Source organism: Tinamus guttatus, unplaced genomic scaffold (assembly GCF_059628265.1).
Source record: "Tinamus guttatus ecotype Peru unplaced genomic scaffold, ASM5962826v1 Tinamus_guttatus_pri_ptg000155l, whole genome shotgun sequence".
Classification (NCBI taxonomy): domain Eukaryota; kingdom Metazoa; phylum Chordata; class Aves; order Tinamiformes; family Tinamidae; genus Tinamus; species Tinamus guttatus.
Window position 1 is genome coordinate 4,463,252 of NW_028288689.1, and position 13,547 is coordinate 4,476,798.

A 13,547-nucleotide genomic window follows, 5' to 3' on the forward strand; every position below is an offset into this window, starting at 1 on the left:
GCTGTAAAAGGAAACAAGCTTAAAAGATATATTAGTAATATGTAAATTAAATTCACAATAAAGCTGTTTTTCTACTCTACTGGGAAAGTATTCGCAGCATGTATATTATGGGCATAATGATCAAGCATATTACATTATATTAAATTTCTTATAAACTACAATCCTACCAGTCTATTTTTGCACAAGAGGTTACCTATACCTGAAAGGAGCATTTGGTATTAATAGCTTTTCTTTAATGAAAAAGCTCACATTGAAGGTGTCTTGCTGCTTAAACACCATGTAAAATGCCCTAGTGATTTCTGCAGGCATGGATGGAGGGAGCTGGGGAGAGGGAGATGGGTCAGTTTTGCTGCCTGTGAAAAAAACAAACAACCATATGAATGTCTTGTTTTGTGGTGTGTTGTTCAAGAGAAAGGTTGTGCATTTTTTTTCCCTCCCTATGAAGGGGATTATGTTATTTATGTCTTTTCAGTTAGTGTCACCAGCCATGTGCTAGATGCTGCAAGAATCTGAAAGGAAACGCCCTTAAGCTGTGAATGTGCAAGTGCCGTGGTTCTTTGCAAGTGAAGTTTCACTACTGTGTAGTTGCTTTTCCAGCACCGCGCAAACCTAGAGGCAGAACATGCCATGTAACACCAAAGGGCCTGGCTTTCTGCTTGGCTGCTAGCACTGGTAGCACATTTTATTCAGCTCATGGGCCAGATTTCCCTCTATGCACATGCTGCAGCGTAAATCGAACTCCCAGCGACAGGTAACGTTACCTTCCTCGCGTGCGGTTAGTTCTGCCAGGTCTCGATTTGCTTCATCTCCTAATCCCTTGCTGAGCTGCAAGTAGGAACTCGAAGGAGATGCTAAATCTTAATGGCAGACTGGGCGCTCCCCAGAGGATGGGGCTGGTTTCTGGTGGTAGAGATGGAAAATCTGGAGGACTGAGTTGGTGTCCTGTGAACAGACATGAAATGACTTAGATGTCCTCACTGCTCGGGTGAAGCGCTTTATTTGCAGAGTAAGAGCAGGAGTTTCCCGCTCTTGAATCCTTGCGTAACAAGAGCTGTGCATGTAGTACGGTTTTTCTCCTCTGCCTGAATTTATGAAGGCCGTCTAATGCCCTTAATACCTTGATACACAGTTGTGGCTAAGTGAAAGTGTTTTATTAGTGCTAGTGATTCCTGTATTATTCAAGAGATATGGACAGGCTCATTTGAAGACGAGGCCTGTAGGTTTCTTGATCCAGATGAAGAAAAGCTCTAGAGAATGTTTTTATTTGCATCTGATTTAAAGAAAGGAAACAGATTTTGTAAAATGAGGGGCACTGTAGAAAAGAGGAGGTGTACATAGCTGTATATAAATATGAAAGATGCCTGCATTCTTACAGCTGTGTCTGTGTGTGTATACACCCCTGCGTATTTCCAGGAGCTGGCCGCATTTTGCCACGTTCTCAGTAAGGCTCCCGTGGATGAAGGGCATTGTGGCTGCTGCACCTTTTCCTTCCACTTCTGAGGCCTTGGCCATTTGTCTCGGACAAATGAAGCGAGAATTTTTCTGAAAACAGATTTTTTCATCAGAGGCTCTAGTCAGGTTTTGATGTCAATACCAAACGCTGATTAAAAAGACATTATCTGGGCATTTAATGGCTGTTATATTCTAGAGAATACCATGCAAATATTTTCTATGTAAGACAGCTTAATTAATGTATTTCTAATTGATGTATATTTCTAGACATTTTAAATTACCATCAAATGAGAAAATGTTGCTGTTGTGATACCTGCAATTATTTCAACATCTCCCAAATACTAACATGCACTTGACCCGTGTTGGTCAGAAACTGCCAAGCTAGTGGACAGCAGTTCACACTACCGGCCATTTGTATATTTATTTACCTGCAAAGATACTTGTGCACAAATGTACTTCAGTCCATATCCCTTTTTATTTGTATATTTACTTGTGCACAGTTCATGCTTCATTTTATTTATATATTAACTTACACATGCACTTCAGTTCATACCAGCATTTACAGTCCATTTTGCACGGCTTGATTTTATTTATATAAATATATATATATATTTTTTTTTTCACCTTTGGATCTCAAGTTAATTTACAAATATTATTAAGAAAATTTGAAGCCATCTAGCTCTTCTTAGCTGCATTTCACTGAAATTGCATGTGACTAAAACTTGCATTTTTCCATTAATCAAAGGCAGTTAGCGCCGGTTCCTGTTTGGAGTGGGGCCAGCTTGGGCCGCCCGTAGCTGGTTTCAGCCGGCCAGATCCGGCGTCGCCCGGCCCGGCAGCCCTGCCCGGCAGAGCCCCGGAGCACCTAAACGTGCCTAATGCTGCCCAATCTGCCTTGGCTCAGCCTTGGCCCAACTGGGACACTTCAGAGGAATTGCAGTTAGTTGAAATTATTTATTAATAGGCATTTAAGTAGAGTTTGGCTTAATAATGCATTGAATAATTGGCAGCTGTTCTGCCAGGGATGTCTGTCTGTCTGTATTCCTCGTTTCTGGTCCAGCGCAGTGAAGCTGAATGCACTCTGCTTTGCAGAACTTAGACAGCTCCAGAAACTTGTGGATGTTTTCCATATATTATTTTTAAGTCATGTTTTTAACTGTGCGTTAAGAATGTGTAAGTGGCATTAAGAGCAGCTCTGTCCTTCCTGAGTGCTTTAGGAAACATGAGTGACTGTACCCGCCGAGTCACAAGGGTTCGGAGTGCAGCATAGCTGAGATAAGTTAAAAGATCTGTTACTTTCAAGCTTCAGATCAATTCCACAGCATTCAACTGACTTTATTTAATTTTGCGTGTTTGTTTCCCAACTGTCCTCCCAGGTACGAACTTCACCCTTGCCGAGCTCGGCATCTGCGAGCCCTCCCCGCACCGCAGCGGCTACTGCTCGGACATAGGGATCCTGCGGCAGGGCTATTCCCTGAGCACGGGCTCGGACGCCGACTCGGACACGGAGGGCGGCATGTCCCCCGAGCACGCCATACGCCTCTGGGGCAGGGGCATGAAGTCCCGGCGCAGCTCCGGCCTCTCCAGTCGGGAGAACTCGGCCCTCACCCTTACCGATTCCGACAATGACAACAAGTCCGACGAGGAGAACGGTAGGACTCTCTTTTCCATATTATCGTAATGCACATGCCTAAGAATGTGTAATCATACTTAAAATACATGAATATTCTTTTAAATGATTTTTTTTTCCTCTTTTCTTTCTCTTCTTGATTTAAAATTGCTCAATATTTTATTTTTTCCACCAATATCAGGAAATGCTAATACATTTATGTTGCATAACATAGATTGCTGTATCTTAAAATTTACTTCCCTGGCAATAATCTTTTACATAAGCTCGTGTTTATAGAAGATTACATTAAAATGGATGTTGGCAAGCATGGACAGCTTCACAGAAGAAAATAGTTTCTTGTATGTGATTTTTATTCAGCATAATGTGGTAATAGCAGTTTTCAATATGCTAGTAACTATAACAGTAGGGTTAATTTGTAACATTTAGACTGAAGTTTTTTCTGTATTTTTAAGAGTTTTCAAAGTTCAGTAAAAATATTGTGTTGGTATTTGTCTATTGGTAAGTATGGAGGCTTTTAGAAAGCAAATCACTTATGACACAACACCCACATTTCAGTTATTTCTCAAAATAATAAGGGTAGGTTCTGTGCCATGTCATTTCAATGAAAGTAGATGACTAAGATATACTTGGTGTAATTTTTCCAGTAGAGTGTCAAACCTCAGTGGCAACTGGGAACTTGACTTAACTTTAAATATTAACCAAGCTAGTGATGCATTCCAGTATTTTCCATTTTGAAAAGGGGGGAGGAATCTTGCTGACACTGTATCATCGGTGGATATGCTCAGGTAGCTGATACCAACCAGTGCAAGCAGCTCCCTGTGACAGAACGGGATTTCTGGTGCGTTAGTGCGCTCCAGACCTCCCGGTGCCTCTCAGAAGATAATTTTTTTCAGGTTTATTTTAGGCGCCTCCTGGCAGCCGCAGACAGTGTCTCAGTTTGAACAAAGCAAACGTGCCAGGAACCCAAGCAAGTGGTTGTTGAGGCAGACAGTGGAAAACTGAATATGTACAGAAACTTACAATTGATTTTGTTTACCGCAGCATCCTTTTCTGTGTGTTTTAAATTGCAGCTTCAAGTAATATCTCCTCTCCATAGACATAGCAGGATGCATATCTTCTTCAAAGCTGAGGAGGGAATGTAGACTCAGTAATAACAGTGAATATGAGGTAGCAAATATTTTTGCAGAAAAATCTATGATTGGTAATATTTTTAATAATACCACTGAAAATTATGACAACTACTATCAACTTTGGTAGGGTTTTGATAAGGCATTATTTCAAATAAAAAATCAGACTAATGAAACTCTGGTTTTATGGAGCAATTGAGGTGGATTTTGGTGGCCTGAATTAACTTCTCGTATCATGACTGGCACTTAGTCTCCGTTTCAGTAAATGCGCTGTGCCTTACGTTTTCAGAGAAAATTTAATCTTGGCACCTACTTATATGATGTTGTGGTCACTAATAAAAAAAACCCCTTGGTTGGCATTTCGTTGTCCTCCTTGTAAATATGTGAATTAGTAAGTAACTACAAGTGCAGTGATTGCATTTTGAAGAGGTAATTTTTCAAACTGTGATATTAATAAAGGAAAGAAGGGCATGATGGAGCAGCCCACAAGAAACAAATATATTGTATTCATTTTTGTTTAGTAAGGCTTTTGTGATAACGGTTTCTGTATGTTTGGTTGAAAAATAATCACACAAGTATGAAGCAACTATTATGTACACGAAGGTGTTAAATTCAGTAAACTTTTTATTCTTTTTCTCTGACAAATCTTGGCTAGCTCAAAAATCAATGCTTTTTCACATCACTGATTTTTATGAAGTTTGGGAAGTATTATGATAGAGATTGACAGATGCCCACTGGTTGAGCACCACAGTGTGGACGCTACCAGAGCCATCATTAATTTCTCACACTTGTGCCCAGCAGTGAGTTCCTACATCATAAACACCACGTCCTTCCCAAGCAGATCGATAAGCTGCCAGGTATTCCTCTTGAAGAGGAAGTAACAAGGATCTGGACGTCAAGAGAAATCCGCTCTCTGGTACGCTCTCAGATTTGCAAGAGGTGCTGGCGTAAGACAAGATATTTCTTACTATGAGATTTTACCTGTTTATGCCTAGCAGTATTAGTGGGACACCCGTAATGTGTCGATTTCACTGAATTTATTTAAAGTCCTGTGGACACTTTTCCCTCCCCCAAACAGTGTTCAACTACTGCATGGTAAAAGAGTATGTAAGCTCCAAAGGGTGCTTATGTTTTTTAATACTGAGATGCTAATCACAGGTTATATCATTGCCTTTCAAAATAAACTCTCAATTTATATTAATAACAACTCTGTTTTGCCAATTTTGGCGCTTTTAGTGCTTCTCCGAAGGACCCCAAGAAGGTTTAATTGCTACAAATCAGTCTACCAATATGATTTTTTCAGTAATTGTGCTCATTCAAATCCATTATAAAACTCATGATCATTTTTTTCACTTTTTCATTTAATATGATCTACTTTAAATTAGAATTGTGCAAATTTTTTTTGAAATGTTTTTGAAATGCTTATAGGTAAATTCAAATAATGTAAACTTCATTTAAATTTACTCTTTTCCTTTGCATACTAAAGTTCTTCCTATCAAAACAGTTTATTGAGGATCCAGTGTGAAAGGCAACACTTTTTTATCTGCAGCTCTGGTAATTTACATTGGCTTAGGCTCTAAATTCATATCATGCCTTTCGTGCTGTCTCTCTGATGATCTTTTTGAGTCACAGTAATGGGAATATGTAAGAGCAAGTCTATCATCAAATTGTTAGGGAACATCTTAGGTCCAGATGTGAGGTTTTAAGTGGATGAGTGTCTTCAAATGGTATGTCCAAAAGCGAAAACCAAATGAACCATTAGAAATACAGCTCAGCTTTTATGTCATGCACTAGCTTTGCAGCGACAATTTTTCTGGGGACTCATATGTATGAAATAAATGGATATACAGGAGGCTTCCTGAAGGTGGGCTTCCCACTGCCATGTATTAGATCACAACTAGTTATTTCAAAGTCTCCAAAGGTAGCATTTGCCATCAGTTATACTGTCTTCTTTCCTATTTGATACACAGTTGAGCTTAGGTGCTGATCATGTTTTGACAGTGCTCTAGCTCCCTTTTTTTTGGAGAGCAAGTATTTTTTTTTTTTTTATAAGATTAGAACTTTTTATGTGCGTTTGTGTTTTGTGCTTTTCATGAGTCTTATAAATAGACAAGCTATTTTTGATTTTTTTTTCCGTACTATGAAGCTTTCAGCGGTGGTTTCATATAGTAAGTTGGAAAATGCTATTACCTTATGTAAGGTAAATCTTAAAAGAGCCAAACTTGGATTTCCAACTGACCTCATATTGTATTGTTGCTTCAGTTTTATGCCACTGCCTAATCCATAATCTGGGATTTTCCCAGGATGGTGTTGAATCACCGACTTTTTGTTTCACACTTGAAAATTTTCAGAAAAGGCTATGGTGAGCCTGTGATTCTACTCAGCAGATTTTGATTTTGTGCTATCCATACTGCTCTTTGTGAATAAGACCAATGTGCACATAGCAAGTTTTATTCTAGCTGAGGACAGAATTCAATTTGGATGAGTCAGTAACAAGGTTCTTCATTAATTTTTTTAAAGGCCATGAAACCAAAATACTTCCTCTAATACTTACTTTAGCCTTATGAAAGTACTTGTGTTTTTGTGAGGTGTAGTTTAAACAGTGAGCATACAGTTGGAGCAGACTTGGGAACTCTCTAGTTGAGCTAGAAAAAAAAAAAGATGGAACACCCTTATCATTTAGAGGTAGTAAATCCCTTGTGTTTTGTGTGCAAGGAGAAGCAGGGATGCTATAGACCAAGTGTGTTTTGTCAGGCAGTGCTCATTTCACCTGTTAGTATAATCAGGGGAAGCAGCACCATCCTGTCCCATAGATCAATCCAGGTAGCTGGGAAGCAGCAGGAAACGGATCTGCAAGAGGAGAAAGGAAGAGCTCCTATAACTGTGTGATCTGTTCATGGCTGCGAAGGTGTCCAGATGGTCCAAGGGAAATTCTGGGAGTTAAATGAAATGTCACCCACTCTGAAAATGGCATCCTGTACGTCACGCGTTAGCTCGGCTGCCTGAGGAAGTGCTTGGGAGGCTAGCCTGTGCTCGGGCGTGCTCCATCTCTTTAGGAAAGCTTCTCAAGTACTTGGTAAATGACAAATTTTAAAAGTCATTAAGCATAGTATCAAAGCTCCGTTACTTAAGAGGATTCAGTTTTGATATGCTCTCAAAACCTGAGGGCACTCGAGATAGGAAGCAGTTTCCTAATGAGGGAATTGACTAGTAGGAGTGACTTAAAGACTTGCTACTCAACAACGATAGTTTAGTCCAGGTACATAGTTTACCCATCCAGTGCAGGAGGAGATGGATTGGGATTCAGGGTTGATGGGATGATAGGATAGGTGTGGGATTAAGGACAAATATGGGCATACGATACTGGTAAACCTTAATATCTTATGCAAGACAGGAGTATGAAAGGACATTATATAAAACTATTAAGTGTTTGTAACAGTTGTAGTAGAACCAATTGACACCCTAGTATAGTCGGCGGGGTGGAGGGTGAAGTAAGAAGTGATGGTAAACATGCACAAATGTCAAATACCTAGATAAATATTGTCCAGAGCAGTGCTGTGGATGCCCGAGGAGGGGTAAAATAATGTCTGGTGATGTTTAGTTGCTTTTAGCTGGAATTTAGCAATTCAGGAGCCATGAGTTTTAATATTCAGTTCAGTATTGACCAAAGAGGTATACAGCAGGATCTCATTCTGGGTATGTGTGTGTTTCTAGCCCTCTAGATTGCATATGAAATGGTGGAGTGTGAAAAAAAATTCCAGTCTGTTAGGCATGGCTGCGTTCAGGACGTAGACTGTAGGTGTCTGTGACCTTGCGTGCTCCTTTGAGCCAGGGCGTCAGGGTCTGTAAATTTGTCAGTTGTCCCATTCGTGCGGTGCCACTGAAATCAGTGCTTCTGCCACAGTAAATGCCATCTTCTGCCTCCTAAATCCTGAACGTTCTGTTTTCAGTCCATGTGTCATATACCAGGACCTAGATAAAGCTGTTGCTTGTTTTGTAGTTTACTTCTTAATGGTGATCTGTCTGGATTTTGCGAAAACCTCTAGCACTATCACATGAAGCAAGGAAATCAGGTACTGAAGCATGGGAAAGGAAATCCAGTATCTAGCCAGGAAACTGAGGAAAATTAGAAGTACATCCTGGTGAATTAGGCCACCTGGAAAATACTGCGGCAGCTGGGGTTATAATCTCCTGAGGTTCCTTATCCCAATAATCCCTTAGCTTCCTTTGGCCTGGAATAGCTGAAGAAAGCATTTCAGTAGGGAGTATCTCAAAAGCATCATGTGAAGGGTGCTACCTGGAGAGCTTTCTGAAAAAAACTATCTCAAAATAACCATCTTTTTTTTCAGTTAATATTTTAATTATAAGACCTTCCATCTACTAGAGAGAAATGAAACTGTATTTCACAGAACTTAAATACATCACATTATTCAGTTTGCCAATTATTAGTTTTAATAAAGCAGACTTAGATGACATAGGTGACCTAAGGAAGCAAGCAACAGTGCCTTTGTTCAAAGCATATTTGAATTAGAATAATGCCTTTTTATACTTTTTCTGTAGCAAAAAAGTGTATCTGATAAAGTTAATCCAGCTTGGTAATGAATCCGTTAGAAGTAGCTGATGGGTGATAAACCTTAAGAAGGTTTGGCTGCTCATGTACTTTAACAAAATCACAGTGAATTACGTGTGTTTTATATTTGCCTTGTAAGTGGAAGCCCATGTCCCAAGAAGGCCTGCACTGAATTTGTTTCACTTATGTCTTCTCTTTCATAAGGCTGTGAATTTTTACCACAGGCTCTTTCTGGCACCTTGGCTCATGTAGCACGTATTTCACCGTTAGTTATCTTCCTAATTGCAAGCACTTGCATATTTCACTGATTAGTGCTTAATTAGGTCATGGTACATGCTACATTTTGTAGTCAACCATTCACTTACGCAGCTTGGTCTGTGTGTAACCAATGAACTCTATGTGCATGTGCAATGAATGCCAGTTTGCAATGTTTGCAATACGTGTATGTCCCCAAACACATATGGCTCTTGAAGTATTAATGCTGTTTCTAAATATTTCATTTGATATGTTTTTTGATTACACTCTGCTTGCTGTCCATTTCAAGTAATGTAATGACTTGCCTAAGACCATCTATTTGATATAATGGCTGAGGTCATATTTATATATAACATTTCATTCAGACATATATGGCCTTTAGTTAGCAAATGCATACAAAAATTCCGCCTTACCTCTTTTGGTGCCAAACCTTCAGTGTTTGTATATTAAACAACTTGTTGAAAATTAAATAATTCTGTAATTATTTCATTACATTGCTCTTTTTTATTAGAAACTTTTATATAACTCTCAAGCAAAAAATGATGTAAACTTGCAATGAGTTCCATTCCCTGTATAATAGGAAAGGAAATAGAATTTAGAAAGTTGAGTTCTATCTATCTTTACCCATGCATTTTTTTTTTCTGCAATTTATTTTTTTCAGAACGTCCTGGAAGAATTGGATTTGTTATTTTAGATACTGTATGAGCATTTTGGAAAACACTGTTTTCTTTGCTTTGAATTTACTGGATCTAGCATGGATTAAAGACAAATTTCCGCTTAATTTAAGCTTTTATGGATTTTATGACAGTGAGTTTAGGCCTCTGTGGCTGGTAGACAGTTTCCTTTCTCGCTATTGATAAGGGAAATACTTTGATATGTTCGTTCAGCTGAATCTGTAGCATTTCTGTCGCATTTGAAATTGCTGACTCTCTGACATGGTTGTGTTAAGAAGCTACAGAGATGATTGGCAGTGCTTCAACGAGACTGAGGTTCTGCCTCTCGAATCAAATTAAAGATTTGCTGTAAGTAGTTGCCTGTCTGCTTCCAAGGCACTTGTCTATTGAGTCTGTGGTTCACACACCTTTCACTCATGTTCTTCAACATCTTAAACTGGTAGCACTACAGAGACTATGCTCAAATCTTAGCCATATGTGGGTACTAAGTACTACTTATGATAAAGGGGAATATTTTCTAGATTATCTTGTTGATGGCTAAAGGACATCAGACTACAACCAAAGCCTTCAAAGGCCAATGGAAAAATTGAAGTATTTTGAAGAATTTGCCTTTTCAAAAACATTGAGTGCTAGAGAAGAATAATTAAAGCTGTTTTTAAAATTACTCATATTTTGTGACTTTGCATAGGAATATGCTCCATCTAATACATGTTACAGGAAACTATTTTGAACATTTTTTTGCAGGCTGAATATTTGATCTCATTATAATGTGTTACTGTTTGTCACCAGAGGGTGCCATTGCTGTGGTCTTCCACGTTGTTGTGTATTTGGGGCGATGTATTGTTTCTAACTTCACTTCTGTAGAGCAATGGCTAGAGGAAGTGGCTGCACGGAGAAGAGTGCACGCGACTGGCAGCAGAGCTTGCCTGGTGTGCGCGATGGGTTTGCCAGGTACTGTGGCCTCGAGGAAAGGGAGCAGTGCCTTGGACTGAATCCTAAGAAGGGACTGTTTTCTGGTTATCCACTTGGGTTGAGGTTTGGTGAATGCACCTCAGGAAATAAAAATACACTGTAGTTGCATACAAGCTCTAGGTCACTGTTTTGTGACCAACGGGGAAAGTCACCTCAAGTTTCTTGATGCTTTCTGCTGCGGCGCAGAGCACTGCTGCTGTCGGAAGAAGTTTTTGTGAAGGGTGTTAAAGCAAGATATAGCTACTTCAAAAGGAAGTGTCCGATGTGCTCTGTGGTGGCTCTTCAAGGCATCCAGTTCCAGCTGCCTTTCCTAGAATTGCTTAGCAGCCTTTGGATGTTGTGCTTGTGTGCACTCTTGTGATTATCCGGGTTTGCAGGCTAAAGAGAGGTTGGCACAACCTGGACCCTAGACTAAGAAACTGTATTCCTTCTTGTACACATAGTATTTCAGATAGTGTTTAGACTCAACTCATTTTTATAGCTTCCTCCCTTCAGTATTTTCCATGTGCTCCCAAATTTACAAGGGAACCATTCTTGAGAGCAAAATGAACCTATGAACTAATTAGGCTTCTTTTCCTATAGCTAAAAGGGGATCACCATATTTTTATTTTTAAATTATTGAGCATCTGGTGTGGAAGGCCTTTAAAAGACATCTTTCTGCACCAGATTTTAACCTAAGCAGCAATTCAGGGAAAAGATTCTGAAGCTTTTAAATATCTATTCAAGTTATTTTTAGGCTTTCCGGTGGGGTATTGCTGATATGAGAGGAGAAACTTTCAGCTGATGAAACTGTATTTGCCAGGAAGTTCAAGATGCCAATGGAAACTGATACTTGCTTGCCATGTTTGCCCTATGGAAACTGAGATACCATCTTGCAGGAAGGCATAATATCATTCAATTACAACAACATGCCTGTAGGCAAGACACAATATGTGAGCATCATTTGTTTGCTTGGAGCCATGAGTGTCATTCAGAAATATTGAAAGGTAGCAGTTGGATTTTTTCACACAAATGGTTAAGGGACTTCTCTCAACAGCAAATTAGTGTTCAAGAGTGAAAATACAGCTTCTGTTTCATCAGATCATGAGCTGTAACAATGAGTAATCCTGGGGGATTATTTTTTTATTTTTCTGAGTGATACTAGATAAAAAAAAAAATGGGTTTATCAGTTTTCTATATAACATCTCTATTTACTAAACTTTCAATAGGATGATTTATGGCAAAAGTTTTCATATTTGCATGTTAGAATATTTTTTTCAAAAGTATTTTTTTAAAGGACTGGTATGCTATATTTCTGTGTCCCACACAACACTATAGCTTGAAGCTATGTTAGACAGTGCTACTAGGAAGATGGAAACCAGGGAAATGGATGCGGTTATATAACGGAGTGGAGTTTCTGTAGCAGCTCTCCTTCTTTTTTTATAATAAGTAAAACATTGTGAGGAAAGATTGTGGTAAAATAGTTTTCTGAACTGTTTTGTACAGTGAAGAGAAAGAAGGTGGAGGAAGGAAAGATTAGGTCAAATCTGAGGTTATAACTTCCCCCAGCAGTAGAAACAAAAGAGTAGGTGATAGTAAAATAGTTGCAATAAAAAACATGAAGGAAAGAAGAGTCAAACTCGGATACATGGAGCCTTGTCTTTTTTGTGCATTTTGCAATTACTTCTAAAGCTAATAGCGGATGTAAATAACTCAGTCCATTTCCTTCCTTTGTGTAGTTCTCTAAATTTACTCTAATAAATAATAAAATAACAAACCTTTTGTGCCCAGTCCTCTCACTATGTCCTGGGCAACTCCTCCAAATCCTTACCATCTAGATTAATTTGCCATGTCTATTATAATGATTTTCTAGATAGTTCCTGCATACTTCAAGATCCTTCTTATTCTTACCCAATTTTTATTCTTGTGATTATTTTATTTCTTGACCTACAGTTTTACATTCCTAACAGTACTTAAGGATGGTTATATTATAAAAAATATATACAGATTAGAAAAAGAATTTTTGGTGCTCACGCACCACCAAGCCTGCTCTCTATCTTATTCAATCAGAGGTCATTGTCCTCTTGCTGGTGGACATCTATTTTTGAATTAATAACGTACTTAGAAAATGGATGTGCCCTGTATGCGCAATGGAGCGCAGCCTGGGCGCTCTCAGGTCACGGAGCGCCTTCTAATCTTTCCAAATGAGCATTTGGATTTTATGAATTTAAATGAAGGCCTCTCCTATGTTTTCAGATTGGTGGGGAGGGAAGAAGGGGGTGAGTGGGTTTATTACGTGCTACTTTCATAGATATCATTACAGATTAAGGCAGTATGGTATGATTACAATTATGATTTTTTTATAGGAGAGGGAGAGAAAGAGAAGAGAGAAGGACAAATATGAGACTTATGATAAAAGTTAAAAGACTGACCTATAACCAGAGCAGGCTGGGATTAATAATCAGTGTTTTCTATCTTATCCTCAGTCCAGCTGTTTTGAGGACTCTGAGGAACTATTTAGGGAACAGTCAGTACTATGGTATTTTAACGTAGAGGCTGAAGCACGGGAGGGCTTGGAAATTCCTTTGCCTTGAAATTATGGGAATTTCAGTGGCATCATTACTAACATTAATAGTTATAAACAATAGCGTTCATAGGAGAGAGACCAGGTAACTGTTAGTCTTCTGCAGTTTAGGTCAATACCCTAATGATTCAGATTAACTTATATATTTCAATTCATATTTCTATTTTTCTTCATATATTTCTCCAATTATTTTCTCACTTGGTAAATATATTATGCCATTTGCTAGTCTTTGCCTGGAAGAACATACATTCTCCCTTCCTGTATTTTTTAATACAATATAGTGCCTTGAGCTTGAGGCTTTAAT

At 38.8% G+C, this 13,547-nt stretch overlaps 1 protein-coding gene across 2 annotated transcripts in view; it reads left to right on the top strand.

Moving 5' to 3' along the window:
• TENM2 (teneurin transmembrane protein 2) overlaps positions 1–13,547 on the top strand; it is a 415,827-nt gene that overhangs the window by 32,881 nt on the left and 369,399 nt on the right. For both annotated transcript variants that reach the window (XM_088522621.1, XM_088522622.1), the window contains exon 2: positions 2,829–3,104. In XM_088522621.1, the coding sequence (XP_088378747.1) occupies positions 2,829–3,104 (276 nt within the window). The remainder of the gene's footprint in view (positions 1–2,828; positions 3,105–13,547) is intronic.